Source organism: Protobothrops mucrosquamatus, unplaced genomic scaffold (genome assembly GCF_001527695.2).
Source record: "Protobothrops mucrosquamatus isolate PMUCROS unplaced genomic scaffold, P.Mucros_1.0 scaffold3188, whole genome shotgun sequence".
Classification (NCBI taxonomy): Eukaryota; Metazoa; Chordata; class Lepidosauria; order Squamata; family Viperidae; genus Protobothrops; species Protobothrops mucrosquamatus.
In genome coordinates, this window is record NW_015389186.1 from 158862 (window position 1) to 172602 (window position 13741).

The 13741-nt window shown below is 41.6% G+C and overlaps 1 protein-coding gene across 1 annotated transcript in view; it reads right to left on the minus strand.

Moving 5' to 3' along the window:
- ST8SIA5 (ST8 alpha-N-acetyl-neuraminide alpha-2,8-sialyltransferase 5) overlaps positions 1 to 13741 on the minus strand; it is a 23143-nt gene that overhangs the window by 6756 nt on the left and 2646 nt on the right. Inside the window, 4 exon segments of the mRNA XM_029286252.1 lie at positions 1443 to 1568; positions 7787 to 7931; positions 9629 to 9715; positions 11358 to 11450. Coding sequence (XP_029142085.1) covers positions 1443 to 1568; positions 7787 to 7931; positions 9629 to 9715; positions 11358 to 11450 — 451 coding nt within the window.

Below are 13741 nucleotides of genomic sequence, written 5' to 3' on the forward strand. Positions count from 1 at the left end.
ACTAATTAATTATAATCACTCATGCTTAAAATCACATTCATCCAATTTAATTTCAAAGTTGTTGTTTTTTTCTCGTTCTAACGTATTGCTAACCATTGGTAAAAAAATTTCCCATGTTTTAAAATAGATAAGAGTCTTCTTTCTCTTTGATCTCTAAAGTTAATCTATCCATTTCTGCGCATTCTAGAATTTTAGTAATTATAGTCTGGTCAGGTGGTAAATCTTCATTTTTCCAAAGTTGGGCAAATACTATTCTCGCCGCTGTCAATAACGTGCAATATTAAATATTCATTCTATTTTGGGTTTTTTTCAATGACCAATTTTTTATCAAGGGGCTAATGGCAGGAAAGCAGAAAAGCAATAAGCGTTAAAATCTGTGAGTTTTTTAAATGGTTGTAGCAGAGATAATCTACTGTTACTGTTTACTGTTCTTTTTCCGCTCTTTTGCTTTTAAAGAATGAATCAATTTGCAGCTATAAAGTTTTTTACTGTTTCCCACTATTTAAACAGTCAAAAAACATTGACATAAGCATGTCAATTCACACCATTTTCTTATCTTCGCTCATTTTTGGAAAAAAAAAATCCAATTGCCCTCGTTAAAGAGTGGTAATTCTTATGAATTCATTTCCAGTTGCTTCTGACAATGTAAGAGCTCAGTGAATAGGTGAGAAAAAAAGACTGAAAAATTCCCCAAAGCATCATTAGCAACAATAGCAACGCAATCACTGTATATAAAAACGCAAAGGTGGCAAATGACACCAGTGAGATTAGCAAAAGTGTTTAAAAATACTTCAAACAACTGTTGAAAATGCAAACAAAGGCTAGGTACGTATTATCACATCTGGTGGACATGCCCCAAAGCAAAAAGGTTTTGGGTTAAAATACATTTATCAATGGTTTGAGAAAATGACTAAAAAAACAAACAGATTTTAAACCAGAATTATTTTGGTTAGGAATAATAGGAGCTAATGATGAGAAAGATTGCAGATATCTAATACTACACGTATTAACGTCAGCAAGAATTGTATTTGCCCAACATTGGAAAGATGAAAACTTAGCAACTGAAGAAGTACTAATTAAGAAAATTCTAGAGTGTGCAGAAATGGATAGATTGACTTTAAAGATTAAAGAGAAAGAAGACTCAGTCTACTTTAGATTAGAACATGGGATAATTTTTATCAATGGCTAGAAAAACGAGTCAGAGAGAAAGGAATGTGATATGTAGTTTTGAATATATATTAGCAAGAAGAAGGCTTAAGTGATTAATTAACATATTGTTTATGATAATTAACTATATCTATTATTGTTAGTTAAATACACGCACCCAGACGTTATGCTGTTTGCTAAACATTGAAAATGTTATTTGGAAAAACCCCAACACCACCTTATCCCTAACCCTATAAAAACTAATAAAATCATACAAAAAACCCCCACACAATCACGCTGGACAATTACCGTAACACAAAATCGGCGTTGTCGATCTCCTGACCACATCCGCTGTTCTTCAAAATTCCTCCGTTTCCAACCACCGCACATTTCTTAAACTGGGAACGAGAATAGGGCATCTCCTGGGCCAAAGTGGAAGAAGGTGAAAAATTAGGAGCAATTGTTGGAAAGGTTGTTCACGTTTATCTTGGGGCGAAAGGATGTAAACCCTGTACAGGTCCAGCCGTTGGGCAGCGCTCTGCAAATGCTCCAACACTGGAAGTTTTTAAGAAGAGACTGGACAGCCATTTGTCTGAAATGGTATAGGGTTTCCTGCTTGAGCAGGGGGTTGGACTAGATGACCTCCAAAGTCCCTTCCAACTTTATTATTATTATTATTATTATTATTATTATTATTATTATTATTATTATTATTATTATTATTATTATTATTATTATTATTATTATATCTTAATAATTAAAAGGAATATACAAATAAATTAAAAGAACAACCTGGATAACGAGTTAAAAGTTTAAAGGCTTAAAAGCAAGAATTCATAAAAACATCTTAACGCTATTCGGAGCATTTGAGGGCAGCCACTGCTCAAGAAAGTTGGAATTTAAAAATTTAAAAAAAAAACATAATGTAACAGCCAATCTAAAACCAGCTCGGATTGCTTGCATCCAGATAAACCTTTTGTAGAATTTTTTAATTAGCTAGTAAGGCACTGTGAACTGTCAGCTTAACAAAATTGAACGGAACTGAACTGAATTGAATAACTTTTATTGTCCTTTTGTCATTCCTGATTTAACAGCGTTTTGTACGTAAAGCGGAGAGGCCGATGGCATTAGAAAGAATTTTATAAATCATTTGCTAAATATAACAACATGGAGTCTCTCCAGCTAGAAAAAAAGTGTCAACAAGTTTAGAGGCTTAAGATTTCATCTCTGCTGTATTTGATGTCATACTACTGGGGTGGAAAAAAATAATTGCGTGTGACCTTGGATGCTGAGGGTATCGGATTAAGAAGGGCCAAGATTTTGACTCAAGGGGCTGGCATCTTGCACATTCAGAAAGACCTTACAACAGTGCTACTAATACATACAGTAGTAACCTTTTGGGAAAAGTGTACAGTAGAAATGCCACCTTTGGTTAAGTTTCCACCCATTTTTCTTCGAATTTCTTTATAACCTGCAGCCTAGTTCACTTAACAATACTATTTTACATCGCTTTCTGGGCAACCGGTCAACTCTTTGCACCATGACTTTAATTTTATTACGTTTTGCAAGCTCACTAAATGAAAGAACACAAAAAAACCCAACCGACTTGATAGCCATCACATAACACACTGACAAATGTCCTCCTCTCAGCTTCAATACAGGACATCAGTCACTGGATCCTACCGTAATCTGATTGGCTCGTTGCCAAAACAAGATGACACCTGATTGGCTCTCTAAACACTCATGCTCATTGGCTGCAATCGGATGAAGGAAAGCTACCTGAGATCAACCTAAGCAAGGTGTGCTTCCTTTTTCTGGTTATTTGGCTATAACATTTCATAGAATACAGATAATTGAACAAACTTTGTTGCATTACGTTCTTGATTAAATTATCTTTCCATTGATATATAATTTTATGGTACTACTCCAAAAAAAAGGAGGGTGTTATTAGCCATCCAACCTCAAAAATACACTTTTCCCAAAAGGTTTCCCCAAGTTTTGGCCACTACTGTACATAGTCCCTCAGAAGTGGTAATAAGTAAATCACTGGCAAATTTTAATGTTGCCGTGACTTTTTTCACTGAATAGTGTCAAAAAAGTGTGAATGCTGGCAACGTCGGAGGGATCCTAGTGCACTAGCTTTAGGTCTACAAATCGTTGACCGAGGATAAATACTGCCAACGTCACACAGGGCCCTAGCACACTAGGGAAAAAATTGACCTTCTGACAAGCAAAGTCAATGGGGGAGCCCGGTTCACTTAACAACAGTTTGCAGGAAAGATTGTAAAAAGGAACAAAAAACACTCAACAACCGTCTGGCTTAGCAAGAGACATTTTGGGCTGAGTTGTCGTCACAGGTTGAGGACTACCTGCAGTTTATGAATAGTAAGTTTGCAACATAGAAACAAATGTGATTTTAAGAAAATGATTAAAGCATGCACAGTGTGATACTCATAAAAGAAAACAAACAGTCCACTACAGCTCTGAAGTCAGTTAGAGGCAACTAACAGGTCAGAGGTCACCAAGCTTTTCATGCCGGCGGCCCCAAGGGAAAGGGAGCAGCTGGGAAATTTGTGTGTGTGTGCGCAACTGTCAATGCTGCTAACATCGGATGTTTTTGCATTGACAACAGATGGAAATGCAGCCTTCTTTTTCCCTTTTGCTTTTAAGTTAGATGATGCTGGGAGGAGGGGGGATGTGAACAAGAGTCCAGTCAAACATAACAACACTAAACCTAGCGTGAGAAATAAGGTTATTGAAATAAGAGATGATAAGAATTGGCAAGCTGGAGAGGAAGCCCGCACTTCAAGCTAATTGGGGAATGTGATTTATGACTGTTAATTGGAGGAGGGAATTGTGCTTTGATACTAGGTGCCCAGGGGAGGGGAATTCAGTTTTTGGCTTCGATTATGCAGTGCCAATGTTATGCTACTCGAATAAAAGATTCTTTAAGGTAAACAATGCCTCGAAGTTCTTTTGAAGAGTTTCATCTGTCGGAACCATGACACGAACGGAGCTGCACGTGAACGGGGCCGCACACACCCACATGGCACTAGCGGCCCGTTTGTGCATGCATGCAGGTGCTAGCCACCCCCACTGCTAGCACCCACACACATGCGCAAATGAGCCATGCAACCCACACAGGGCTAGCGGCCCCATTTGTGCCTGCCTGCAGGCACAAGCTACCACAGCTAGCAACCGTGCACATGTGCAAACGGGCAGTGTAACCCACGCGCATGCCAGCAGCTCCATTTGCAGAGGCACTAGCTGCCATTGCTAGCCCCGCACACATGCGCAAACGGGTCTGAGGGCGCTAGCGCGAGGAGTGTGTGCACACACGTGCGTGCACTGGCCAGCCTGTCCCATGGCCAGTAGGCCACGGCCTGGTAGTGGGCCACGGCCCATAGTTTGGGGACCCCATAATAGGTGACAGAGTTAACATGTGCAACATTTCTGGATACTCCCCTGCTCTCCAAGAGCTGGAGAAATAAACTTGCCTCTCTAGCCACTCAATTAACCATGGAAGCAAAGGTATTAATAATAATAATAATAATAGTAAAGTTGGAAGGGACCTTGAAGATCATCTAGTCCAACCCCCTGCTCAGGCAGGAAACCCTATACCATTTCAGACAAATGGCTGTCCAGTCTCTTCTTAAAAACTTCCAGTGTTGGAGTATTCACCGCTTCTGGAGGCAGGTTGTTCCACTGGTTAATTGTTCTCACTGTCAGGAAGTTTCTCCTTAGTTCTAGATTGCTTCTCTCTTTGATTAGTTTCCACCCGTTGCTTCTTGTCCTGCCTTCAGGGGCTTTGGAGAATAGCTTGACTCCCTCTTCTTTGGGGCAGCCCCTGAGATACTGGAAGACTGCTATCCTGTCCCCCCTCGTCCTTCTCTTCATTAAACTAGACATACCCAGTTCCAGCAGCCGTTCCTTATATGTTTTAGCCTCCAGTCCCCTAATCATCTTTGTTGCTCTTCTCTGCACTCTTTCTAAAGTCTCAACATCTTTTTTACATCGTGGTGACCAAAACTGGATGCCGTATTCCAAGTGTGGCCTTACCAAGGCCTTGTAAAGTGGTATTAACCCTTCACCTGATCTTGATTCTATCCCTCTGTTAATGCAGCCTAGCACTGTGTTGGCCTTTTTGGCAGCTGCAGCACACGGCTGGCTCCTGTTTAAGGGATTGTCCACTAGGACTCCGAGATCCCTCTCACAGTTACTACTATTGAGCAAGGTGCCACCTATGCTGTACTTGTGCAATTGGTTTTTCTTGCCTAAATGTAGAACCTTGCTTTTTTCACCATTGAATTTCATTTTATTAATCAGTCTTCTGCCACGTGGTCAACTACAAGGAAAGTAATAAATCCTTTCCCCAGGTAGAAGAAGTCTAGAACCCAAATGCCAAATGGGAGGGAAAGTCTGAGAACTAAATGTTAGATTCTGGAAAATGATGGGAGTTCTCTAATTAACAGTAACTCAGGGGTGTCCAAACTTGGCAATTGTGGACTTCAGCTCCCAGAATTCCTCAGCCAATCCTGCTAGCTGGGGACTTCTGGGAGTTGAAGTCCACAAGTCTTAAAGTTGCCAAGTTCGGAGACCCCTGACGTAACTCACAAAGACTTTTTGGGGGGAAAGGCAAAGTGAAACTCCAAATGAGTTCAAAATCGACAATACGCAAGAGGTGGAAAGCAATGGAAAGACCTTCTTCAGAAGACAACAGATGGGTTAATCAAATCCTGGTTTGAACAATCCACGGTTTGCTAAACAAACCCCAGTAGGCTGGGGTGACACTACACCGAAACTGAACATGAACACATTCCATTATCGTGTCATGTAGAGTCTGAACTACCGTTAGTGGATCAAGTCTCCCGTCAGCCGCAACCTGATTCGGTGGCCTGATTTAAATTATGTTGATTGGACATTTTCTGCATGGATAGGATAGCTCTGATGTGATGTGCTAAATATAAATTATGCTGCCTCTCTCTCGATGTGCAGGAATGAGGTGGCAGATGGCAGACCCATCAGAGCAACTATGAAGCAAATCACAGCAAAGTTATTTCAGCCCTTTGCTCGCTCTTCATAGCTGCTACAACAGGGCTTTTCAACCTTTTCACCCATTGTGCCACTTTTAGGATATGGCAACATCCGAGGACCACCAGGCGCCTAGCAAGGGGTCAAAAACTTGATGACCCAAAAAAAAAAAAGGAAAAAAGTGATAAAGTACAGGTAGTCCTCCACTTACAACAGTTCGCTTAGTGACTGTTCAAAGTTACAATGGCACTGAAAAAAGTGCCCCCCAAGCCACAGCCGAGCAAGACACCTGCCTGCCCGCCCAGTGGCGCTCTTCCTCCTGTCCGAGGTTTCCATTGTTGTGAGCTTTTCTGTTGAGGATTGGCAGTGGGGGTGTGGGGGTGTGGTTTTTATTCCCCCCCGTCTGCTGGGTGGTTGCAGCAGGTTTTGGTCACTTCACATGACCCTGGGACACTGTGACCGTCATAAATATGAATCAGTTGCCAAGCATCTGAATGTAAATCACAAGACCCTGGAGATGCTGCAACATTCCAGCTGATCGGCGCTTCTTCTGGGCTCAGCGGAAGCGCCAGGATCAGCGCCGAGGTCCAGCTGGAGCCTGGCGCTGATCCTGGTGCTTCCACTAAGCCCTGACAGCCCCGAAAAAGCGCCAATCAGCTGGAAAGCGGCACTGATCCTGGCGCTTCCACTGAGCCCTGACAGCCCTGCAGCTCCAGCCATCTCTTGCTCAGGCTTGTGCGGTGCTGCCACCGGTTCAGCTCATTCCCCTCCCCTACTACCACTTTTCTAGGATGGTCGCGTACCACCTGCCAGGTGCCAATGTACGACGGGTGGTACCCGTACCACTGGTTGTAAAGCCCTGTGCTACAAAATCCAGGCAATGCCTTTGCGTCCCACCAAAGGGGTCAGATCTACAGTAGCAGCCAAAATTGTGGAAACCTTTTGGGAAAAGTGTATTTTTCAGGTTGGATGGCTAATAACACCACATTTTTTTTGGGGGGGGGAGTAGTACCATAAAATTATATATCAACGGAAAGATAGTTTAATCAAGAATGTAACGCAACAAAGTTTGTTCAATTATCTGTACTGTATTCTATGAAAGGTTATAGCCAAATAACCAGAAAAAGGAAGCACAACTTGCTTAGGTTGATCTCAGGTAGCTTTCCTTCATCTGATTGCAGCCAATGAGCATGAGTGTTTAGAGAGCCAATTGGGTGTCATCTTGTTGTGGCCATGAGCCAATCAGGTCACAGTAGGATCCAGTGACTGATGCCATGTATTGAAGCTGAGAGGAGGACATTTGTCAGTGTGTTATGTGATGGCTAACAAGTTGGTTGGGTTTTTTTGTGTTCTTCCATTTAGTGAGCTTGTAAAACGTTATAAAATTAAAGTCATGGTGCAAAGAGTTGACTGGTCGCCCTGAAAGCGATGCAAAATAGTATTATTAAGTGAACAAGGCTGCAGTTATAAAAGAAATTAGAAGAAAAATGGGTGGAAACCTAAACCAAAGGTGGCATTTCTACTGTACACTTTTCCCAAAAGGTTTCCACAATTTTGGCCACTGCTGTACTTATGGAGAATTATTTTTAAGTCGACCAAGCTACCACACCTTAGGAAACATTCTGAATACTTCGACGTTGATATGGAAAATGCCGCTGGTATCCACTTCGTATTTCAGGTCTGTTCCCAGGGGTGCGTTCTTTTGTGTGGTGAAGAGGAATGCTGGTGCATTGCAACATCTGGACAAAGTAGACCTGTGTGAAGAAGCAGGAAGGATACACGTGAATCGTGGTGGCGCAGTGGCTAGAATGCAGTATTGCAGGCTGATTCGCTGCCCACTGCCAGGAGTTCGATCCTGGCGCGGTTCAAGGTTGACTCAGCCTTCCATCCTTCTGAGGTCGATAAAATGAGGACCTGGATGGTTGGTGGGCAATATGCTGACTCTGTAAACCGCTTAGAGAGGGCTGTGAAGCGGTATGTAAGTCTAAATGCTATTGCTACTCCTTCCTTCCTTCCTTCCTTCCTTCCATAATTTTGGTCATCATACTTCAAAAAAGATGTTGAGACCATGGAAAAACTTCAGAGAAGAGCAACTAAGATGATCAAAGGCCTGGAGGCTAAAACATATGAAGAATGGCTGCAGGACTTGGGTTTGGCCAGTCTAAAGAAAAGAAGGACTAGGGGAGACATGATAGCAGTATTCCACTATCTGAGGGGCTGCCACAAGGCAGAGAGGGTCAAGTTGTTCACCAGAGCACCAGAGGGAAGGATGAGAAACAATGGTTGGAAACTGACCAAAGAGAGAAGCAACCTAGAACCAAGGAGAAACTTCCTGACAGGGAGGACAATCAACCAGTGGAACAGAGCTTGCCACCAGAAATCGTGGGCACTCCATCACTGGAGGTTTTCAAGAAGAGACTGGACAGTCACTTGTCTGAGATGGTAGAGGTCCTCCTGCTTGAGCAGGGGGCTGGACTAGAAGACCTCCAAGGCCCCTTCCAGCTCTTCTATTCTATTCTATTCTATTCTATTCTATTCTATTCTATTCTATTCTATTCTTTCCATATTCTACTCTTTCTATATTCTACTCTTTCCATATTCTACTCTTTCCATATTCTATTCTATTCTATTCTCCATTCCATATTCTATTCTATTCTATATTTTTTAATTCTATTCTATTCTATTCTCTATTCTCTATTCTATTCCATTCCATATTTTCTGTTCTATTCTATTCTATTCTATTCTATTCTATTCTATTCTATTCTATTCTATTCACAGCAGCATTCCAGTATTTGAGGGGCTGCCACAAAGAAGAGGAGGGGGCCAAACTATTCTCCAAAGCACCAGAAGGCAAGACAAGAAACAATGGTTGGAAACTGATCAAGGAGAGGAGCAACCTGGAATTAAGGAGAAACTTCCTAACAGCGAGGACAATTAACCAGTGGAACCACCTGCCTCCAGAAATCGTGGGTGCTCTTATCACTGGAAGTTTTTAAGAAGAGGCTGGACAGTCACTTGTCTGAGATGGTATAGGTTCTCCTGCTTGAGCAGGGGGCTGGACTAGAAGACCTCCAAGGTCCCTTCCAGCTCTATTCTATTCAAAAGCCCCAACACATGTAAACGTGCTATGTTGGAGGAGACACAGCTCAGAGGAACCATCATCTGATTCAGTGGCTGGGTCCTGTGATTGAAGCATGGTTTGTTGAACACATCACATTGGCTGGGTCACTGTTCCTATATAGTCTGACTGGTTTTAAGTAAAATACAGCCGGGCAGATTTGTTCACAGTAGTAAAAAAAGAAATAATTTATACCTCCGTCTGGAGCTGAAAAACAATCAACCTGCAATCAACAATTACCCATTCTCGCTGTCTAGATAAGAGTTGGGGGCTAGGGATTTGACTGGGTTTTCTAAACTCTCTTAGCCTCAAGTTGACCCCCCCCCATCTTACTTGAAGAACTTGGCCTCCATGATATTCATCTCCCACTTGCAGATCTGAAGGTTCCTCCACCTTTCAAACAATTCGGTCTGCTTCGCTCTAGAACAGGCAGAAAGAAAGAAACGGTCCCCTCAGAACTGAATTCCAAAGGCAGCAGAATGTACATCCCAGTTTTGACAACAATGCAACTTCGTCCTGGTCACGTGTGCGTGTATCTACACACACACACACACACACACACACACACACACACACACTCTTCCAAAGCAAAGAAAAACACAGGATATGGAATATGTCTGTCTGTCTGTCTGTCTGTCTGTCTGTCTGTCTGTCTCTCTCTCTCTCTCTCTATCTATCTATCTATCTATCTATCTATCTATCTATCGTCTTATCTGTGTCTGTCTATTTAATTGTGTCTGTCTGTCTGTCTGTCTGTCTGTCTGTCTGTCTTTGTTTGTCCTATCTATCTGTCTGTCTGTATGTCTGTCTTTCTACCTACCTACCTACCTACCCTACTCTCTCTATCTATCTCTATATCTACATCTACATATATATCTGTATCTGTATCTCTATATCTATCTATATTTTTATATCTCTGTCTCTGTCTGTCTGTCTCTCTATCTGTATCTGTGTGTGTGTGTATATATATGTCTATATCTATATTTCTATATTTTTATATCTCTACCTACCTACCTCTCTATCTATCTTATATCTACATATACATATATATCTCTATCTCTATCTATATTTTTATATCTCTATTTATCTGTCTGTCTGTCTGTCTGCCTATATCTATCTATCTATCTATCTATCTATCTATCTATCTATCTATCTATCTATCTATCTATCTATCTATCTATCTATCTATCTATCTCATATCCTGTGGTTTTCTTTGCTTCTTTTGCCTGTCAACAAAAGAATATTCGCATAGCAGGTGGACAAGAGTCCAACTTGCTGATTAGACACGGGCAACTGGTGGGTTGCTCCAAGTCCAACCCTCTTCGGTTCTCCACCACTCCTTTGAGCGCCAGCCCATTGGATGAACTTGGGGAAATGTAAACACTCTTCTGCCAATCTTGTCTTCAAGACCTCATCAGTGGTTCCAGAAAAACTAGCAATCCTAGCAGATGCCGGGTGCACACTAGCTCTCCTGCAAGTTGGAGCAGACTACGTATGAGCTGACTTACACCTCCTGTTTGGTTCCACCTCGCCGTACTCACCAACCCCAACGGGAAAACCTTAGATGTTTGGAGAATCACTGCAAAGTGTAAACTTGAAAACAGCCTTTTCAGGACAAAAAGGTTGGATTCTGCCACGCCCTTGGTTCAGAACGGCCTAGGCCAGGGGTAGGCAACCTCGGCTCTTTTATGACTCATGGACTTCAACTCCCAGAATTCCTGAGCCAGCATGGCTCAGCTTGGAAACCTCTCCCTTTCCCCTCAGCATGGCTGGCTCAGGGATTCTGGGAGTTGAAGTCCACGAGTCATAAAAGGGCCAAGTTTGAAGACCCCTACCCTAGGCCTAGAGTCTAGACCAAGGGTAGGCAACCTTGGCTCTTTTATGACTCGTGGACTTCAACTCCCAGAATTCCTGAGCCAGCACGGCTCAGCTTGGAAATCTCTCCCTTTCCCCTCAGCATGGCTGCCTCAGGAATTCTGGGAGTTGAAGTCCACCAGTCATGAAAGAGCCAAGGTTGCCTACCCCTGGCCTAGGAGAAAAGGGATGAATGTATCCTACTTACACCGTCAGAACCTTCAGCGCCATTATTTCCCGCCTTAGATCCACACATTTTGTAGAGTTGTATTCAAAAGGACCGTCATAATATTCAAAGTACCTGAGGAAGAACAAATGAGACACAAAAATAAATGTCAGGCAACATCTTCACACAACTGGGTGCAGTCTTCAAATACGTTTGTCGACCAATCCCGCAAGTCCCACTCATCTAACTGTGGTTTGTAAAGCATGTAGTTTCCAAAAAGACGTTGAGACTCAGAGTTCAGAGAAGAGCAACCAAGATAATCAGGGGACTGGAGGCTAAAACATATAAGGAACGGTTGCAGGAATTGGGTATGTCCAGTTTAACGAAAAAGGACTAGGGTGGACATGATAGCAGTCTTCCGATATTTGAGGGGCTGCCCCAAAGAAGAGGGAGTCAAGTTATTCTCCAAAGCACCTGAAGGCAGAACAAGAAGCAACAGATGGACACTAAGGAGAGAAGCAACCTGGAACTAAGGAGAAACTTCCTGAGAGTTAGAACAATTAACCAGTGGAACAACCTGCCTCCAGAAGCGGTGAATGCTCCAACACTGGAAGTTTTTAAGAAGAGACTGGACAGCCATTTGTCTGAAATGGTATAGGGTTTCCTGCCTGAGCAGGGGGTTGGACTAGAAGACCTCCAAGGTCCCTTCCAACTCTGTTATTCTGCTCTATTCTGCTAAGAAGGAAACAGACAAGCTATACAATGAAGAAACAGACACACACACACACACCCAAAAATGCAGCAGCTTTGTTCACACAAGTTCTTCCTTTGGTTACCAAATTAACCCACTTTCTGGTGTTTGCAGAACGACTCCATTTGCAGAAGGACTATCCCATGTTTTAATGCTGCAATCCACGCGGAATTGTTTCGATGATGAGATGGGTGGGAAATAAACCTGATCGATAAATCTATATAAATAAAAATGTAAATGTTTGTTTGTTCAAAATCCTAAATCTCTGAAAGTTCTTCACCGATTGCTTTGAAATTTTGACACAACGTTGCATTCGAATACGTGCGTGTTTTTATATCCCTACTATTATATAGATGTCACACCTGTGACAGGTAAAAACATGCTTTTTGTGAAAAACAGCGCCATCTGTTGGATGTAAAAGCAACACACGCTACATATTACAAACGTGCGCTTTCTCTTTTCTTTCTTTTCCATTTAACCAGACTGAGCCACAGCAACGCGTGGCTGGGTACAGCTAGTAAGTGAATAAATACGGGCTGGATCTGAACCACAAGGTTAGCAAGAACCCTAACCGGAGTTCTGCCTGCTTTGGAAAGCCAATTCTGCCGTCTGGTGCTTTTATAGTCATCTGAAATTACCTGAATTACCTGAAATTAACCTACAGGGTCGTCCTCGACGCGTGATCCCAATTGAGCCAAAATTTCTTGTTGCTAAGCGAGACGCCATATTTGTTAAGAGAATCACTGCCGTTATTAAATTAGCAACACGGTTCTTAAGCGAATTTGGCTTCCCCATTGACTTTGCCTGTCAGAAGGGGATCACGTGACCTCAGGACACTGCGACCGTCATAAATATGAGTCTGTTGCCAAGCATCTGAATTTTGATCACGTGACCAGGCGGATGCTGCAATGATCCTAAGTGTGAAAAACGGTCGTTAAGTCTCTTTTTCCACGCTGTCGTAGCTTCAAACAAATGGTTGCTAAGTCAAGGATCCCCTGTGTTTGCTGCTAAAGACATTGGGGAAATCTTGTGTTGAAGAATCTGGTGGGCTATTTTGCCTATTTTTTTTTCCTGTCCGTGCAATCATGTCCAACTCTCACTGTCCATTCAATTAAATTAAAGTTAAGGTGGAGCAATTTATTATGTTAATAATAGAGCAGATTATGAATTTTAGATCATTATTGCTGTTTAAATGTTATAACAGTTTACTTATTATTTTCAATTGTTAGTATGATGTTATTATTAGTGTGTTCAATAATTGGATATGGGTTTAAAAGAGTGGGGTTTTTTTTAGTGAATTTTAGAGTATTATTGTTGCTTAAATGACTTAGTTTTATTTTTTTACTTCTTAATATGATGTTATTATTATTGTGTTTAATTGAATTTCAATTGAATTTTAGAGTATTATTGTTGTTTAAATGACATAATTGTTTACTTATTTTTAATTTTAATTACTAATATATTATTATTATTGTGTTTATTAATTATATATTTGTTGAAAAGAGAGTTAAAGGAGGTTACAGATTTGTTATTTTAATAGTTTTCAGATAGAGTTAAAGGAGGTTACAGATTTGTTATTTTTATAGTTGTTTAAAATTATTTAGAGTATGATTATTTTATTATTATTCCTGTGATTGGCTATGGGAAGTGGGGGGGGAGGGAGGGGGTGGAAGGG